This window comes from Leuresthes tenuis, unplaced genomic scaffold (genome assembly GCF_036924035.1).
Source record: "Leuresthes tenuis unplaced genomic scaffold, fLeuTen1.0.hap1 SCAF_17, whole genome shotgun sequence".
Classification (NCBI taxonomy): Eukaryota; Metazoa; Chordata; class Actinopteri; order Atheriniformes; family Atherinopsidae; genus Leuresthes; species Leuresthes tenuis.
In genome coordinates, this window is record NW_027325371.1 from 19,676,713 (window position 1) to 19,694,992 (window position 18,280).

The 18,280-nt window shown below is 43.0% G+C and overlaps 1 protein-coding gene across 2 annotated transcripts in view; it reads right to left on the reverse strand.

Annotated features, from left to right (window-relative positions):
- Positions 1–4,306: 4,306 nt before the first annotated feature.
- Positions 4,307–18,280, reverse strand: part of usp43b (ubiquitin specific peptidase 43b) — a 58,344-nt gene continuing 44,370 nt past the window's right edge. Inside the window, exons 9-16 of one of the 2 annotated variants that reach the window (XM_072368932.1) lie at positions 14,645–14,748; positions 11,076–11,153; positions 10,847–10,976; positions 9,571–9,913; positions 9,255–9,413; positions 8,926–9,099; positions 6,376–7,497; positions 4,307–6,009 (exon numbers count right to left, since the gene is read on the reverse strand). In XM_072368932.1, the coding sequence (XP_072225033.1) occupies positions 5,999–6,009; positions 6,376–7,497; positions 8,926–9,099; positions 9,255–9,413; positions 9,571–9,913; positions 10,847–10,976; positions 11,076–11,153; positions 14,645–14,748 (2,121 nt within the window). In that variant the 3' untranslated portion in view covers positions 4,307–5,998. Of the gene's footprint in view, positions 6,010–6,039; positions 7,498–8,925; positions 9,100–9,254; positions 9,414–9,570; positions 9,914–10,846; positions 10,977–11,075; positions 11,154–14,644; positions 14,749–18,280 lie in introns of those variants that run through there. The other variant, XM_072368931.1, reaches the window with a different exon arrangement.

Below are 18,280 nucleotides of genomic sequence, written 5' to 3' on the forward strand. Positions count from 1 at the left end.
ATTATAGAAATAACCTTTTATCAGTTCAGGCTGCGTTTTCAAAATCACGCCGACTGTAGTGACAGTGTCAGGGGAACGACGTCTCAGTTAGATTCAGACTCCACCTGAAGAAAAGAGCAACAAAAGCCTGCGCTGAAAAGACTAAAGATGAACAAATGTTAAGGCATCTTCTTTCTGTGTGGATAAAGATCAGTCTCCCCCCCCCCCTCCCCCCCCCCCCCCCCCGAGTGGCCTTTAATCAAAGCAGCTGCAACAAAATCTTACAAGAGAGAAAACCGCAGACCACGTTTGGTATAAAGCTGACGGTGCACCTGCAATTCGTGTCACCACTAATTCTAACACTAACCCATAAAGAAAGTATTCAAATGAACTACAATCTTTTGTAATTCGATGGACAATATTACTTGAAATTGCCATTTATTCAGCAACCCACTACATTTCAAAGTAATCTGACCCCAAACTGATCGCAAATAACTCATCCTTAGTTCTATCTCATAGTTAGTTTTGGTCTTTTATCTTATCTTATTCGATTTTGTTGTATTTCATTGCTTTTGCTGTTCTTTCACTGTTATTAATAGTTTTTTACTTATTCTTTTCTTTATTCATTATCTGCTGTAAAGCACTGTGGTCCGCCGAACTGGGTTGTTGTAAAGGGCTGTATAAATAAAGTACATTCACATTTAGCTGGGGTCAAATCAGACAAGGCCAAGCTTGACCTTTGCAAGTCTCTCTGTAAGCTTTAAAATGTCTTCATTGCCCCTGTCTAAAAACACGCCATCTTACAAGTGATGGGATACTTGGTCGTCTCTCATTGTTTTTCATTTTTCGCACATCTGCTGTTAATTTGGGCGCGTGACAGAGGAGACATTAAAAATACCTTGACAATGCTGCCACCAAGTGGAACGTTATCCTTATGGAAACCGTGCTGACGCACACAGGCCCCAGCTTTTAAAAGGACTATTTGATCTACATTGCAGCTCCTTGGCCATACCGCAGGGTTATCAGAGTTGCCCCTGATTTAGCCGATGGCGCTACGAGTTTGAGGACAGCACCAGACAGCTTTTGCCTTCTCTTTCACAGTCATCAAGGGAACTGCTGCCGGTCACTGAAGCCTTGACGCTTCTCTGGCCACCCGTGACCGCTGCCAAACACCATTGGCATCAAACAGCCATCTGTCACTATTGACCAGTGGTGTTCCCCTCAGGAAACACCATCTGTTCATCTCAAGACATAATGAAGGAGGAATTTCCATTTCAAACAGTAGGTGCCAAGTGGTAATATAGCCTGTGACATTTCAAGACATGTTCACTGTCAGTGATATGTATATGTATATATTATACGTATATATATAATGTAAAAACTTAGCAAGATGATCAAAAGACCAGGGGAAGAGATATCAAAACTGGGGGGGGGGTTGATGAGCTCTGCATTCTTAATGTTGTGTGTTTTGTGGCGGTTTACAGGCCGCTCTGCATGTCCAAACCTCACAAACTTTCATCACACTGAACCCATGTGGCCCTTTCCCATGTCAATCTTTAGAAGCTCACGTTTATACTTTTCAATCAAAACGGACGTCCTCAAAGCTTTTTATAACATTGTTTCGCAGTCCTTCTGAGACACGTCACATAAGTGTTGGAATCATTTCAGTTATCTCCAGTCACTGGTTTGGAAGACCCTGTTTAAAATCTGAAATATTCCCACCAAGATACCAGTTTGATGAGATCGTGGTCAAACAGAAGATGGTGAGAACAAAGCTTTTTATGCCGTGAAGTTTGATGGCATGTAGCATTAAATTACAATGAAAGGCATGGTTTGAGTTAGGGTTAGGCTTGCTCTCCCAGAGGATGTGAGAAAATAAGCCTTGTGGTTGAGATGTTTGGGGAATTTTAAGGTCACAAACTGACTAACTAGAAAGAAAACACTTTTTTCTTACTCAAGCACAGTACTGGGGTACAAAATGCAGGCGCTGTACTTCTACTCCTCTACATGTCAGCTGAAAATGGGACACATATGTGGCGCTCGTGAGATATTGCACAACGCTTTGTGATAGGTTTGAATTCATATGAAGCTGAAATGCTCAAAAAAAAGTTCTAAGTTCTAATCTTTTCATCTAAAACAAGAAGAAAAAACAAACACATTCCACCATTTTAGACGTGAGAATTTCCTGCTTTTCCTTAAAAAAAGAAACATGTCGACGGGCGTCATGGTGGATGAGCTGTGTGGGATTCCTCAGCACCTCTTCAACCCTCAAGGAAGACATGCAGTCTTGTTCCCGCAACTGAGATGATGAGTGATTATTGATTGATCAGGGAGAGACAGTAATTGGCTCACTTGGATAAGCAATCAAGCACCTCTTCCACAAGTCTGTGGTGGAGCGTGCAACCTGCTTAGCAGCCATCTGTTGGAGCAGCAGCATCAGAGCCGGTGGCTCAATAAAGGCTGCTGCTTCTGCGTTGGGGACTGCTCTGCAGCTCTGGCAGTGGTTGTAAAAAGAAATATGTTGCAGATGCTTCACAACAAAATGGATAACACCAAATTCTTGTAAAACAACAGTGTCTTCAGTCAGAGGCTCCTTCAGTTCCACTGCAATGAAGACCAGAACAGGAGACCATTCCGCTCCACTGTAATATAGTTTTGACTCTGCGTGCCAGGAGACTGGCTGCAACATCTGCTCATTGTTTGGGATAAATATTCGTATTCTGAGCTCAGTCTAATTTCTGGAATTTTGAACAATTCAACTGAGAAAGTAATCAGATGCGAGATTCAGCTTGATATGTAATATCTGTGCTCAACCAATTACAACAGCAAACCCCGTCTTAAAAATCATCATAAACACACATAACAACAACAGCCTCCAAACTGCCTTTGAGAAAGCTCTTGCCTGCCAAAAGCTGAGGGGTCATGAAGGGTTTCTGCTTTCTGGGCCTCATCGCGGCATCCTTTACGCCCCCTGCCTGAGATTCCTGGTTTGACTGCTCTCCTGTTGTCTGGCCAGTGGCAACAGTCGCTACTAGAGTGCATGTTTCCAAGCTACACCTACTGGCCCAACCAGCCCAGCACTGGCCGGGTTATATTGTTTGTTATTGCTGTTTCTGTTTCTCTTTCCACCACAGTCATTGGAAACAGATGTTTGCCTTCCTTGAGTCTGATTCAGCCAGAGGTTTTTGTCATGCTATATATTTTCTTCTGCTTACTGTCGCCAAGTGCTTGCTCAAAGCGAAACTGTCGAGATTCTCGCCGTTGAAACTTTTGTTGTAATTAAAATGCAGTTAGTCTAACTTGGTTTGAAAGGAGACATGCCAACCTGACAGTGATGGTCGTTGGTTGCAGTGACAAATTTTTTGGCAGATTCTGGTATGTCATGTGTTTAAGTCATAGTAAATTAAGTCACTGCCATTTTACAGCCAAGTCCTCTGGTCTCACTTCAATTAAATCCAATAATACTTTTTTTTGAGCCATTTTTTGAGGGAAATTATAGTAGCAGAGAGGGAGGTGTGGTAGAAATCTTCAGAGGCTGCCATTAATGGGTTGGGGTGTTTTTGTAGCTTGATGAAAAACTTAGCTGATGACGTCACACACTGCGTTGGCGACTAACACTGATGAACTCTCCCAGCAGGCACCATGGACAGAATCTCAGACAACATTTCAACATATCTTTGCCTGCAGTCTCCGTCTCCCCATAGAGCCTGAAAGCTGACTAGAGAAGTGTGAGCTGTTCCTGCAGCCATGTCTTGATGAAAAAATAAAAACATATATATATATATATTGCCCTCCTGATGTTCCTGCTGCGTCCTCATCAGTGGTCCAAGCTTGTCCATTTTATCTGCCATACTTCCCATGATGATCAAGGAAAGAAATTATTTAACCCCCCAACATTTTGTTTCTGCTCTGCATCCAAGATGTCTCCCCTTCGACTCATCTTAAATTTGGGATCTCATCCAGGCATTATTTTGGCTTTGAAAAGCTCAGTTAGCTGCTCCAACAGGTTAACAACATTCCCGTTGCTATGGTTACACATCATAACAAATGTGAAGAAAAAAATTGCACAGCACCAAAACCAGCACAGGAAAAAGAAAAATGCTTCCAAAATACGTGTCTTCACAGAAGAAAACTCAATAGTAGAGTCAAAGAAGGACAAAGTCTGTCCACAGCTTGCCTTGAGAAGGTGCCATCCTGCAATATTCTAGAATTCTACCCTAACCGAAACCCTGGACAAAACAAACAAAAAAATTAAATAAGATAAATAACAACAGAGCTGCTGGATGGGAGCCTCCAGGTAGCCAAAAACCATTCAATTACGATGAAGCCATTTGTGAGAAAAGCTGTGTTTAATTTGCCATCCTTAAAACTTGCAGAACATGAAGTAGACATCATATACTATCCAATGCAGAAACTTCATTGTGTAATGTCAAATTCATACCCACTTTACCATATGTATTATTCTGACCATATACACTAGGCTGAAACATACAGTTTTTAATCTGGTGCTTAAATTACATAATTACACAGGTACAAAATGTAGACTTTTAAAAAAGTTACTAAAATATAATCTAACCGTATTTCCCAAATAATGTCTCAGACGCATCCTTCATATACTATGACTTAATTTTGGTAGTGTTGTTAAACTGTTATGAAAAAAATCAAACAAAGTAAAAAGTGAACAGTGTATGGGGGGGGGGTAACCAATGCATACTCACCAACAGTCCTCAGATGCAAACGTACAATGCATGAGTGCACAAAAAAGCATGTAAAACATCAAAGATGATGATTAGTCATCAAAAGCTCAATTCTGTTCCCTTGCAGCTTCACGTACTCGAAAAAGCAGCAGACTCTGGTGCGTGTAGAGAAGCTGTGATTATGACTGATGAGTGTAAAGTGAAAACACATTCCATAATGCATACGAGTCCGCGTTTAAATGATTAACCACGAATACCGTTAGTTCCACGGCTGCAGAGACACTTGCACTGTGTGCGCTCAGTTTGAATCCCCTTTTCAATCCTAAATGAGACAACGGCTTTGCTTTTGTATGCCCTCCTGATAACGTTGACAGGAAGATTTCAAACCCAGCTGCAGTGAAAACAACATTTACATCCTCATACACCCAACACTCTTGAGCAGCAGGGGCTGGATTTTAAAATCTCTCCTTTATTGCTCTGTGAGCAATCTGGGAATCCATTGGCTTTCAGCTGTTGTATATCCACATGCGTATTCATAGAGATTACTCTGCCTGTGTTCTTCATATTCCGCCATGTAGCGAAAATTCTGCAGCATCTTTTCACAAAATGTGATCCAAAAGCACTGTCATCCCTTCATCTATAGCACATCTAGCCTCTTCTCCAGCAGTCACCTATTAGAACTAACCGATTGTGTTAAAAAAACAATGTTTGGCACGATGTAATTGTTCCAAATTAGCATTGCTGTTCACATCATAAAAAAAACATTTTTTTTTTTAAAGAAAGTGCAAAACATTATAATTTTGATTAAAAACAAAACACTTACAAAGCAAATAACGGATGTTTGTACAGCAGCCAAATTACAGTGTTAGTCATTACTTTTGCAGTGTTTTAGAACAATCTCTCACATGTGAGCCTGCAGACTGCAGACTTTATACGTTCTTCACATCTGCCAATACAAAAAAACATGACGTCCAAGTCGCCAAAATCTGTGGAATAAACTCAAAACATGCAAATCATCCTCCACTTTTCAAATGTTGACCATCAATTCAAACGCACCCCATGTGGTAACAGTGCACAACATCGTGGAACAAAAGGAGGAAACAAATCATATTACAGCAGTATATTCTACCTCTTTTTTTCAAACTCTGCATAGATTTAGTTTAAGACACACACGGGTAAAAAGTACTTTGATGGGGCGAGAGAGAAGATGGGAGTTTGTTTCAGATGATGGCTCCTGCTGAGGGGGAGGAGGGTGGAGCTCCTCTGGGCGCCATGCTTGGAAACCAGAAGAGGTCCTAGAGTTCAGCAGTCATTCAGGGCTGTCACATAGGCACTTATTTTAACAGAAAAAAAAAAAGCCGTAAGTCATATGGCAACTGGTTGAGGATTAAATCACCATTATTAAAATTGAAAATATGACAATAAACATCCAATTGTAGAAAAATTAGGCTGCATTTACTGAAACTTAAAGCCTTGAACTAAATCTTTAAGAGTGAATTAATGACAGGCTGTCAGTTACCGTGCTGCAACAGAAGCTAAACTTCAATCATGTTGCTTTTAATTGCTTCACTTTGTGCTTATATGACACCCAGGAAAGCTGGGACACCCTTCAAACTTTGAATGTGGGATGATCATTAATTTCAGTGTGCGCAGCGGCCTCAGAAACAAGACTCTGACTCGGGGACGTGGCGGTGCCTACCCAGGGAGGTGGTGCTGTATCTCGTCCGCTGCAGAGTGGCGTAGCCGGGCTTTTCCGACAGCAGGACGCGGTGTGATGGAGGGACCGCCATGTCTCCGTTCCTCTGCAGGGACGCACACCTGCGAAATGTCAAGTCCAGCTTGGTCTGGATGTTGCTGGAGCTGTGAGCACGCTCTAGGGTCACGTCAACAGCGTCGTGATTCCTTGCTCTTCCGTTGAGCAGCTGGATTTTGCAGTTCTGGTTGTCGCAGCTGTGGATGACGCCACCCCTCTTCTCCTCTAGTGCCACTGCAGTCAGCGTCCCGTTGGAGAGGGACATTTTGGCTAAATGACCACTTGCCAGTTTTCCCAGTTGTCGGTGTCCATTCATTCTCCTGTCTTGCTCCATGACTGGTGACCTCAGAATGTCTTTCTTCATGAAAACAGGCTTGAAAAATGATAAGAGGCTTTCTTGGCTTCGGCCCTCCTCGCCCCTCTGTCTCCTCCTATCTTCAGGTTGAATAGCCATTTGTAACAACTCCTTCTGCCCCCTGGAAGTCCCACCTGTTTGGACCTTAGTTCTTCTCAGTGTAGAGTCTCTGCTTGGAGGAGCACTGTGGCTTATGTGACCACCAAGAATGGTCCCTCTCTGCAGCTGGAGGTCCACAGCCATGCCCTGTTCTGGTCTCGCTGTCTTAAATGTTACCTGCCTCAGAGAATCGTCCTCTCTGAATCTGACCTGGCTGATGTTTCTCTCCACGAAGGGCCTACTCTGTCCCTCTGGGATTTTGGGGGAGTAACAGGTATCAGAGCTGAGTCTGTCTGTACAGCTCAAGCTGCTGCCACTCGGTGAGCTGCAGTCCTGCCCTACTTCAAGGACTCTTCCCTGGGCATTCCTTTGTGGTGGAGTGGCCACAAGGGTGATGATAGGGTCTTTGGTGCATCGTGGACGGCGCCCAGACTCCAGGTACTCCACCAGCTCCCCAGACTGGGTTTGGACCGAGTGCCTGATGCGGTCTTTGGACCCAAAAGACCACCGCAGTGGGAGAACTTTGTTCAGGGTGTCCTTGGGCTTTGTTGGTGACCTCATGCTCATACTCCTGCTCTGGGTCCCTCGAAAAAACTGGTTGGCTCTGGATCCACCTGCAGGAAGTCAGAATTCTTATTTTCCCAAGTACGTTTTACAAATAATTAACAGAATCACTGACAGAAAACCATGACAGATTGTGCTTGTGATTAATTAATTCCGGTTGGTTTATGTTTAAAGCAGCATTCCTGTTTGTTTTGTGGTTACATTTTTTATTTTTTAAGCCTATACATAAATCTCTTGTTATACAATAATTAGAACTCAGTTTAATTTTTATTTTTTTGTGGTTGTAAGGCACTTCATAACTTTGTTAACAAAAACAAAAGTCATTACTATGTTTTCCTGCTGGTGTCTGACTTCAAAAGCTGCCTAAAGATCCAGCACAGGTTGATTATGTGTCCATAAAACTGGTATTTCTTGGCTCAATATTGATGCTTCAGTCTGTAAGTCTTATTTAGAGGTGGATGTGTTTCACCATTCTTTATCAATGCCATGTGTGAGTATTCAAGTCCTACTTTTGGACCATCAAGTACTGTAGGTTTTAATTTTCTGAATTACAGTGGCACTGGAGGATTGTTGCTTCTTGCAGCCCTGTGGACTACTTGAAACAAAACCTTTGTCAGCACTGTGGTTACATATAAAATATTGAGCTATTTAAAGATTTTAACATATGTTTGAAAGGTATTTTACTATCTTTGGCTTTTCATGATCAGACATATCGATCCAAATACAGATTTAACCAAAGGTAATGATGGTGCCAATTTAGTCTTAAGCACCTTAATGTAAAGTATCCATAAAGCCACATCCTGCCTCAAAACATGAATAAATACATTTGCTTAATTGCATGGAAATAGCTAAATCCATTTAATTCTACATGTTTCGGAGCTGGAAAACTGCAATTATGCTCAAGTGAGGGCAGTTACTTTCCTAATATTGGGCACAATGTACAAATACTGATCTGGAGCCAATAACCAGCTAGCTTAGCTTAACATAAAGACTGCAAACAGGTTAATCACTTGTTTCAGACCTACTAGTGACTTAAGTGAATACAAGCCCACTATGTCTCATACACTACCTGCCAAAAGTTACTCTAATTACAATTTTATTCCCTTTTGGGAGTTTTTTTCTTTTCTTTTTTGTGCTAAGCGAAACAGGCCCAGCTAGCAGTGGTGCGCTCTAGCTAGCGGCGAGACGCTCAAACTTAATATCTTCTTCTCTTTTTATTTCCTTCATATTTACTGTAAAAACATTAAGTATCTTCTCATCTAAATCTCATGAAGAAAGTGGATTATTGAACATGAATATAAGAGATCTGTAAATAAACAATTTCTGTAACAATACATATAAAAGGTAAAATGTGGTGTGTCTTATTTATTTTACTCTAACCAAAATAACTACATATTCATTTATTCATCTAGTTTATATATTTTTCTAATTATTCTTTTTCTGGGGGGGGGGGGGGGGGGGTATTTGAAAACACCTACTTGTTTCTACTGTTTTGGGGGATTCATCTCCAAAGACTGGCAACTCAGGAGATTCTGGAGTCTGCACAGGCTCCAAAGGTGCAGGATGGGGACCACCTGACACAACGCTGCCCCTCTTACTGCCCCCCGTCAGTCGGACCAGCCAGTGGTCAGACATGGAGGAGCTGGTGGAACCTGCAAAACAGACAAATGCCAATTTTTAATGATTCTCTACCTTTTAATTGATTCAAACGTGTGAAGTCACCAACATGAATACAAAGACAGTAAAACTTGTCACAGTCACTTCTATTATTCCACAAAAGTCACTGTGAGACAGAGGAAGGCCTAACCAGTGACTGAGGAGCTCGCAGACCAAGGGGGGATGGTGTTTCTTCTCTGGTAGAACAGAATGTAGGCTCCACGTGTGCACACCTCTGCCTCTGGAACCGGCTCGGCACTGCTGTCATCATAACTGTACCACTGACCGTCAACAGAGTTCCGACAAAAGGCTAGAATTATGAAAACAATGGAGAGGGGACCAGATATGTGACTGATGTAGAGGGAAAGTGTCACATAATTTGTGTCAGTGTGGTAAACCTAAGCGTGGCATGTTTTGTCATAAAACACGAAGCACGATGAGTCCCCAAATAATAGAATGATCCAGACCTGTGTAGTGTCCACCGTGCATTCCTCCATGATGGTTGCAGACGGCGTAAAGATCATAGAGGAAGTCAGGAGGAGTCAGGTCAGGTCGCGAGGACTGCTTCCAGCCAGGCTGAAGAGGAGCCTGCTGGGGGCCACTGTTGCGATTCACCATATGAGGCGTCATGTCCAGGCCCGTCAGGGCGAAGTGCACGAATGTGGTGAGCTTGTTCCTCCGCTCACCCACCTGCCTGAAGCGCTTCAGGTGGAGGATGAGGATGTCCGGCAGGGTCCACAGACTCATCTTTACCATGCCCTGCTGCAGCTGCTTACAGTGTGGGCACTTCCAGGCGTCATCTGGGGCAAGCTGGTGATGGGCAAGAAAAAACGAAAAACAAGTGAAATTAGGACAAACAACTGACAGTGCCCTCAACAACACTGGAACTATTCTCCTCCACCTCTTTTTGATTAAACTCAGTCTGTTCCAACTCTATTTTCCTTTATTCATGTTATAATATTCATTTCCACATGCAGTTAAAAAGCATCACTGTTGAATCTAGGTGAGAAACACGTACTGCACTTTGCAAATGAGTGGGCACCTTAAGTTGTTTAAATTAAACACAAAGCAGCAAGAGCGAGCAGGCCGGTTGCTCCAAAATTCACTCTGCAGGACCACAAAAACCCAAGACAACCAGTCGGTTCACTCAAAACTGATTAGTGGAACAACTTATTCTTGTAACATGACACAGCTAAAAACTACATCATGCTACATCTGCATGTGAAACAAAGCCACAGATACAAGGAAAACATGCTGTGCTCGACCAGAAAAAGCCCACAAACCAACTCATCTCACTTGTCTACTTTGTGCCTCCTTATCTCTCTCTCTCTGCTGCTCTCACAGCTGGAACCTGGAAACGTATCTAATCTATCCATCTCTGCAAAAACATTCGAAAAGCATGTCTCAGTTCCTAAAATGCATCTGGAAGGGAAACAGATATTTTTTATTAAACATATTTGTCCTTTTGCAGACACTGTTTCAAACTAACGAAAAGCGTCTGTTTCCTTTTCCCAAACAAACATATAAAACTTCAAAAGTCCTTCCCCCTCAATGTTTTACTGTGACCAACAATTCTTTTAAGCCCTCAGATTTCACACACTGTTCCTGTTGAAGTATGAGGGGGGAAAGAAACAGACAAACTAATGCAGTCTTAGATAAGCAAGGATTCAGGAGAGCCACTGTCAGCACACAAGGCTATTTTTAGCTCTAGGCTGGAGGTGACTATAGTAACAAACAGACTACCTGTTCCTCTTTGGTGTAGAGCTGGAAGCATTCATCCAAGGTACAGCTGTGCTGCTGGATGTGCTGCTGTTGCAGATTCCTTACGCTGTCTGCATCCTTCACCACTTCCTCCTGAATGTTTCCAAACAGGCTGTGGGCCCGGGGGAGGAAGGGATTTGTTACAGAAAAAACATTCAAGCTAATACAGCTAAATGGTGCGCGACGACAATGTAAAGGACAACACACGGACCAGTCTTTGATTCTGTGTTCCCACTCAATGATGAGCTTCACGTGAGGAGGTCCTCCTGAGCCGCAGAGCTTCAGGGCTCTGAAAGACATAAAGAGTCAAGTTCACTGAGTTTAGAGGAAGAGGCACAAAATACTCCTCAGTTAACAGGTCGAACATTATCCGTTTCAAGTCCAACACTTTCATTTCTATGGTTCATTAAAGACGAGACCACCAGTCTTAACATGAATACATGTGCATTGAAGCGTTTGGACCACTAGGTGGCAGCATTGTTGCAGCCCTGTGCCGTAATTTTCTAAGATGCCAGATGCCTTTGATTGCTGAGGAAAAGACACTTAACTGACATTGAATTTAGACTGAACTGCTATCACCTCACTCAAGGCATCTTTGTGCCTACTGGTGCCTGTGGTGAGATGTGAGGTACAGTCACATCTCACCAGACTGCATTCACAATTTGAGAACAGTGCTGAAGTCTTGTTGCAAGCAAGCAAGCAGCTGGTGTTGTGAGTAAAAAGCTGTGATCAGCAAACATTTCCAAAAATGACAACTGTCTGCAGAGAAGCAAGATGCAGTCCCTCATGCTGATGGCACACATGTAATTACAACAACTAGCATTTTCACAGTTTTAGGTTCAGTCGTCACCCGTTCACCTGTGCGCCTCCTCGGAGCAGACCGATTGCGGCCTGCAGGGTGAGCCTGAGGAGCAGCGCTAAGACACACATACACACCTTGTTGGAGTTTTGAGCATTGGCCAGCTTCTATCACTGCTTTTGCTGCGCTTCCTTTTCTCAGTTTGATAGATGACGGTAAAGAAAACACTGACAGTCCAACACAACAAAACTAATTCTATTTGGACAATAACATTTGATTTGATTCCATGAAGCTGTGCACAACAGCTCAAATGTGTGCTTATGGAGAAACTCGGAGCTTAATAAGCATTTAAGTTAAGAAGACAACAGTGGCGTGTCTGTAGATGCTGAATAATAAATGAAGGTATTCTTCACTCAGTGTGGTGTGATGTGAAGCAATAGCTGTTGTACTCAAGTGTTACTGTGATACTGAATGGCAGAGCAGTGTGATTTGGGCACGAGGAACTGATGCTTAACTCCAACTCATGGGTGAAAACACGCAGACACGCTGGGAAAAACAACTTCACTCTGACAGACAGGAACCGTTGTTCACAAACGCATCCAAACTTATGAAGCTATCCTTATCACGACATTGCTTTGAATGCCACCGATTAGTTGGGTCTCCACTGTCATTGTGGAGTCGCATCTAGAAGATGTGGAAAGTAAATAAATAAATAAAAATATACATGACTGACTGACTGGTATCTTCCCAGATATGATGCAACATTCCAGATTTTCCCAGAGATGAACATTTCTTCTGAAGCTCCCTCCTGTGAATGCACACCTCAGTTGTTGTTTTTTCCCAGTCCTTGAGGTTTGTTTCCTGTTAGGAAACCTACTTCTTCTATTGAAATACAACCACTATCAAAGCAGCCTATACCGCCCCCCTCTGGTGACACTATGCAACCGTTTATTCGCTTCAAATCAGTCAACAGTGGAGTGTCTGATTTCAATTTGAACACTGAACCTAACCTAAGTTCAAAACCTACCTTTTATTCAGGACCCTAGAAAGCATGCTTTGCCTCATTAGGATCAGCTTTTATTCCCCAAGGGAACTGCTGCTTCGATAAGATTAGTGTTGATTACAAAAAAAGGGTCCCAAAGAGGAAAAAGGTTCATTTTATCACACTAACAATGTGTTGTTTTTTTTTACAAAACACATAATCATGCATGTCATATTACCCATAAACACAGTTTATAGAGGGTGAGAGTGAGCAAACTAGACTTAAACACTGGCACGCATACAATCTTCCACAGTTTAATGTGGGTTGACTCGGGGACAGAGCATATTTCTGAATCATTAGAGTTCAAACACTATCATTACACGAGTTCCTAGGATACAGTGTACCACATATTTGCATTTCAAAGGATTTCGAATGCATTTGCCCCCATCAGCAGCATTCAGCGAGTGAATGAAGTGTTCTTAACAGCGACACAAACTGAATTCCTTTAAAGACCTTGCCAAAATTCCCCTTCGAAACAGCAGTTCACTTTTTGCAACTGAAAGCCCATCAGACGTGTATTTGTGAAGAAAGATAAAAATGTCTCCACATTTAAGTCGCTGCCGCAAAGTCACGTCGAACACTTAAAACAGGCTTGGCAGACACAAAAAGAAGGTAAAAATATCCCAACTTTGATATGAGGACATCTGCAGAGTCAATCATCAAAGCACATTCTAGTGTGCAACTTTTTTTTTCTCCAACTGGCTGCCTGTACGCCGAATCTTTTTTGGAGGAAACACTTTGTCAGATTAGATTAGAGCCAGTTCAAATGACATTAAAACTGATTTCATTAGAACAAACAGGAATAAGCATGTGGGAACATTTCGTTGATGGAAATTCTGAATGTAAGTCATTTTTACGACAAAATAACACATTTAGAGTAATCGAATTAGCCCTTCACTGTAGGGACCACGCATCGGCAGGTGCTTGCCCTTTCCCAGAATGTCTGGAACTCTGATTTGTCACTTTAGAGAGTTCTTCACGTGTATTTCGACAAACTGCAAGTGAACCGTGATAACCCTTTACGAAGAGTCACAAACGGAGGAAGAGTCCCGGTGGTTTACAGTACAACTTCCGCTGTTTCTGGTGAACGGCCGCAGAGATGCAACTGGACTTTCTCTGCAACTGCGGTTCACACGTCATTCCGCTGGAATTACTCTGGAGTGTTATGTGGGTGGTGCACAGAGGACGCAGGAGACAACACAAATGACACTGTGGAGACTCAGCGAGAATAACTAATGGCTGTTTTTGTGCTGACATCAACGTGACATTTATCTCCCAGCAAGCACACTCGCTTACTGTAAATGCTCCAGAGTTCTTTGCTGCTGCGTTCTACTCACACTGCAGGTTTACTTGTGGTTCCTTGAGGTTCTAAAAGTAGAGCCTTTAGGTATCAGGCCCCTCTCTTGGAGCCAGCGTGGAATCAGCTGCCAGTTTGGGTTCAGGGGGGCAGACACCCTCTCTGCTTCTAGGAATAGGCTCAAAACTTTCCTTTTTGATGAAGCTTATAGTTAGGGATGGCTCAGGTGACCCTGAAACGTCCCCGAGTTAAGCTGCAGTCTTAAACATTAAGACTGCTGGGTGGGGGGGGTCTTCCATGATGCACCGAGCACCTTTCCTCACTCTGCTCTCTTAACTCTCCAAGTACATAAGAAATCATTTTTGTCATGAACTTGCGTTTCTTTCCCCCCAGTCTGGTTCTGCTGGAACTTTTCTTCCTGTTAAAAGGGAGTTTTCCTCTCCGCTGTCCTCTCCACATGATTAGATGAGATCTTTGGACTGTATCGCTCAAGCACCTCGAGACATGTGTTGTGACTCGGCGCTGTATAGATGAACTGAAATAGTCATTTTCACTGTGTGGCTTAGAGTTCAAGGGATTTTGAAGCTGGTATGCTCTAAAGGAGCCTCTAAAGCAGCGAGCCCGAGGTTCAGTGTCTCTCACCTGTCGACTGCAGGGTGGTAGAGCGGCCGCCCATCCTGAGGTGACAGGTAGCTGTAAAATGCCGATCCTCCGACCACGCGAATGTTGAAAAGCACCCTGGTGTTCTGAAAGAGAAGTGAAACACAAACAACCACCGTCAACATGACTCGCACTCAGAGGCTTTTCTGCGATAAGTTGCAATCCTGCATTTCCTGTGAGAGGCGAAATTCAGATGGATTAAATTCATCATAGCCGTATCATCAGCCCACCGATGCTTGTTGGCCTTGCGAGTGAGATTCAACGCTGGTTTGGCCAAGTCTTTGAAGATGCTGGCACCCAACAGATCTGCAACTTTATCAGGCAGACGACTTGAAATTGTATCACGCTAAATCCGTGCAGCGCTAGTTTCAGCAAACTACTTATTGTGGCACCAGGTCCACCTGCTTCGTTGTATCAATTAGCTAAAGCATATTGATAGACGAGAACATAGGCAACGTCTGCTAAACAGCCACATATTGGTACTTTTGTCATTGTGGAACTGAACTCAGAGCAGCTCTGAACTAAAACACAGACTCAGAGCAAGTCGAGCAGCACTGAATGCTTTACAAGTCTCAGAGACATCGCTGCTTTACCTTTTATTCACTCAAAATGGTTTTGCATACTGTCACGATGGTCAAATAATACCTCAAAATAGTAAAAAGAAAAAGAAAGAAACATTTCTGATGATTAACTGTAATGAGCGAAGGCTCAGCGAGGAGACAATACAATCGCTGTCGACCACATGCGTGCTCATTTTTCTTTCATTTCTTTCACCATCGAACAGATACAACATCCTCCATCTTAGAACCTGGAAGCTACTAAAGAACATCTGCTCTCATCTCCTTATCACAAGATTAAACGTGTTAAGTGATCGGCTTTCCGGAGTGAAAAACGCTTTCAAATACAACAAACTACAGCATCAGGTGAGCTGAAACACTTTTACTTGGTCATCTTGATGAAAATGGTAGCGACCAGGCCTATCTACACAATATGGCTTTTCCCACGGCTTGCAAAAACAGGCCACAAGCTTAATAATTTCAGTTTCATTCATTTCCTTTTGCAACCAACACTCAATATCAGACTTATCGAGGGTTTCCTGATAGCCATCTGTTGCAACCACTAGATCTCAAGTCCTGTTCATCAACCCCTAGACAAAGTTATATAAGAAATAAGTTTACATACTGTCTGCTTTATTTGAGCTCTGTCTGGAATATACCTAAGATGGACAATTTGCTGTTAAAAAACTTGGGAACTACTAAAGAACTCAGACCAAGGTGAACCAACATGAAACACAGGGTGGCGCCTGCACCTGACATTTACAGAGCACAGCAGCTCAGCTTGAATCGACATGTAGCTCATCGTGGAGACCAGTGCTTCATCTTCCTTTTTATTTCTAACCTTTTAATTTGAAGAAATATCAATGCACCTCAGGATAATCCAACCCCTCTTTCATATTACCTTTAGGGTTGAAGAGGGCAAGTTGAGAAGAGGATAAAAAAGCAAATAAGGTACTAATATCCTTCCCTGACTCTGAGGCACGAGAATATTACCCCGAGATCTGCGTAGCCTTTGAGATGCTTCAGGAATGAGGGAACGCTTTGCAAAAATGAAATTGATTTCCTCTTGTTCTACTGAAATCTGCTGCTGGCTGAGATCAAACACAAAAGTCAGCTCTGACCCCTGCGAAGAAAGCTCATGCCAGCAGGATCTTTGCGATGCCGAGGATCACGCCGCAGCAAACAGCACACTCCTGGAAAATATTGATATGCTCAGTACAAGAAGTCACTGGAATGCATCACCCTTGGGGAAAGTTCAACAATACTACTAGTTCAACTACTGCCTCACAGATGGAACATGGAGAACTCTTTAAAAATATCCTAGCCTGTCAGCCTCTGATATGCAGGAGTAACTGTGGCATTTAAGGCTAGAACTGCTTGACTCGTGTGCAACGCTGTCCTCATTTGGAGTGCACACACGGAGCAGGTAATGGCCGACGCCATATCACCCCCCTGTTTCCTGTGTCCCAGCAACATGCTTTAGTGGTCACTGCAGGCAAACAAGCTTCAAACAAAAAACAACTAAAAAAAAAGAATGTAAGATGACAAGTACAAAGCCAAAATTTGATGTTGTTTTCGGCAGCCCAGCGAAAGGCTTGTGTGCACACGTGCACACCACCCAGGGAGGCCCTCCCAACTCCAACTTCCTCAGAACTTAAGAAGCACAAGCTTGTGCACACATTTAAAGGTTTGCCGTCTTCACCGGGCTTTTGTACTACATGTTTCAGGTTAAACTGCTCATTTGCTAAACTAAATGTCTCCACATTTTGTCGAGCTGTTCATATGTTGTCATCAGATGTGTGTGACCAGTGTTCTCTGCTTTGAGATGCTTGGGGTGCGTCCGCTGAGGATGGCGGCTTTTCCATCTACCCCTTTAATAAAATCTCCACAACGTCAGGGGGGGAGACAATTTACGAATGCGTCCGCAGATATTCCTGAGCATTTACAGCCGCTGTGCGAGTGCGCCGGCTTGTCCCTTCTACTGACCCCTACGCTGCTTTCTGCTTGCGTCTCGCTAATGCGGACACGTGAAAATCCACACAGTACTCATATCAACACTGTAAGAAGCCTCAAGAATGCCTCATTTGCTATTCTCAATGGGACGGAAAGAAAACAGTGATTTCAACAGCATCTTTTCTGCTTCAAGTGCAGCCTCCTGCTCGATAGCTGAAACTCCACACCCCTCCTTTGCATTTCGAGCAGGGAGAGCACATCTTCAGAAGAAAGCCTCCTGCTGTGATGTGCTTTTGTGGACTGCAACGGCGGAAAAAGTCTGGACTACTTGTATTGGATATGAAAGGTTTTTTTGGGTAACATCTAGCAGGAGAAAGTTATCAAAATCCTTAAATGGTGCTACTTATAAACTTGTGTCAGGTCCTTATGCCCTGCTGTGGATTCAGATATCAGTGCAAAGTGAGCATTCCAGCAGGGCATGAAGAGACTAAATCCAGCTGTTGCAGCGGTCTATCAGTTAATCCAAGTTATCTCTGGTAAAAAGTTGAAAAACTACAAGGTGAAAAAAAAAAATGAGACGGATGTTGGTGGTGATCCCCAACTCTCTACCACCGCAGTCCTGCACAAAATCAATCAAACAAGCAGTAGGTGTGCAGTCCCCAGACCTCTGCTCGTCACAAAACCAATCCACAGTTTGTAACTCCAGTACGTGCACAAGCAGTTCCGTCACAACTACAGTGCAAGTTTGTTAACTTGGACCCTCCAATCCCAGACCCGATTTCAGATCCCCCCTAAAAGCCCTGGACCGAAAAATCAATGAAAACCTGTTTAACTCAATACAACACGGCTCTCAGTCTTTTAACAAGTTTCCAGGTATATCTCTGAGTTTGCTTTACTTAGACTTAGACAAAGCTAACATTAGCCTAATTATGACAGCTGATAAAGCTGCTGACATAATAAAAGTACACATTCTGTTTTGGTCTATATCTGTCTGAAACAAATCCTTCGTCCAACATTTTGAGAGGTAAAAAAGAAAGGGCTTTCTACAGTAAAATGAGTGTTATTTTTTGTGTGTGCGTGCCCCGTACTGTGTGTTTATATTTATTTC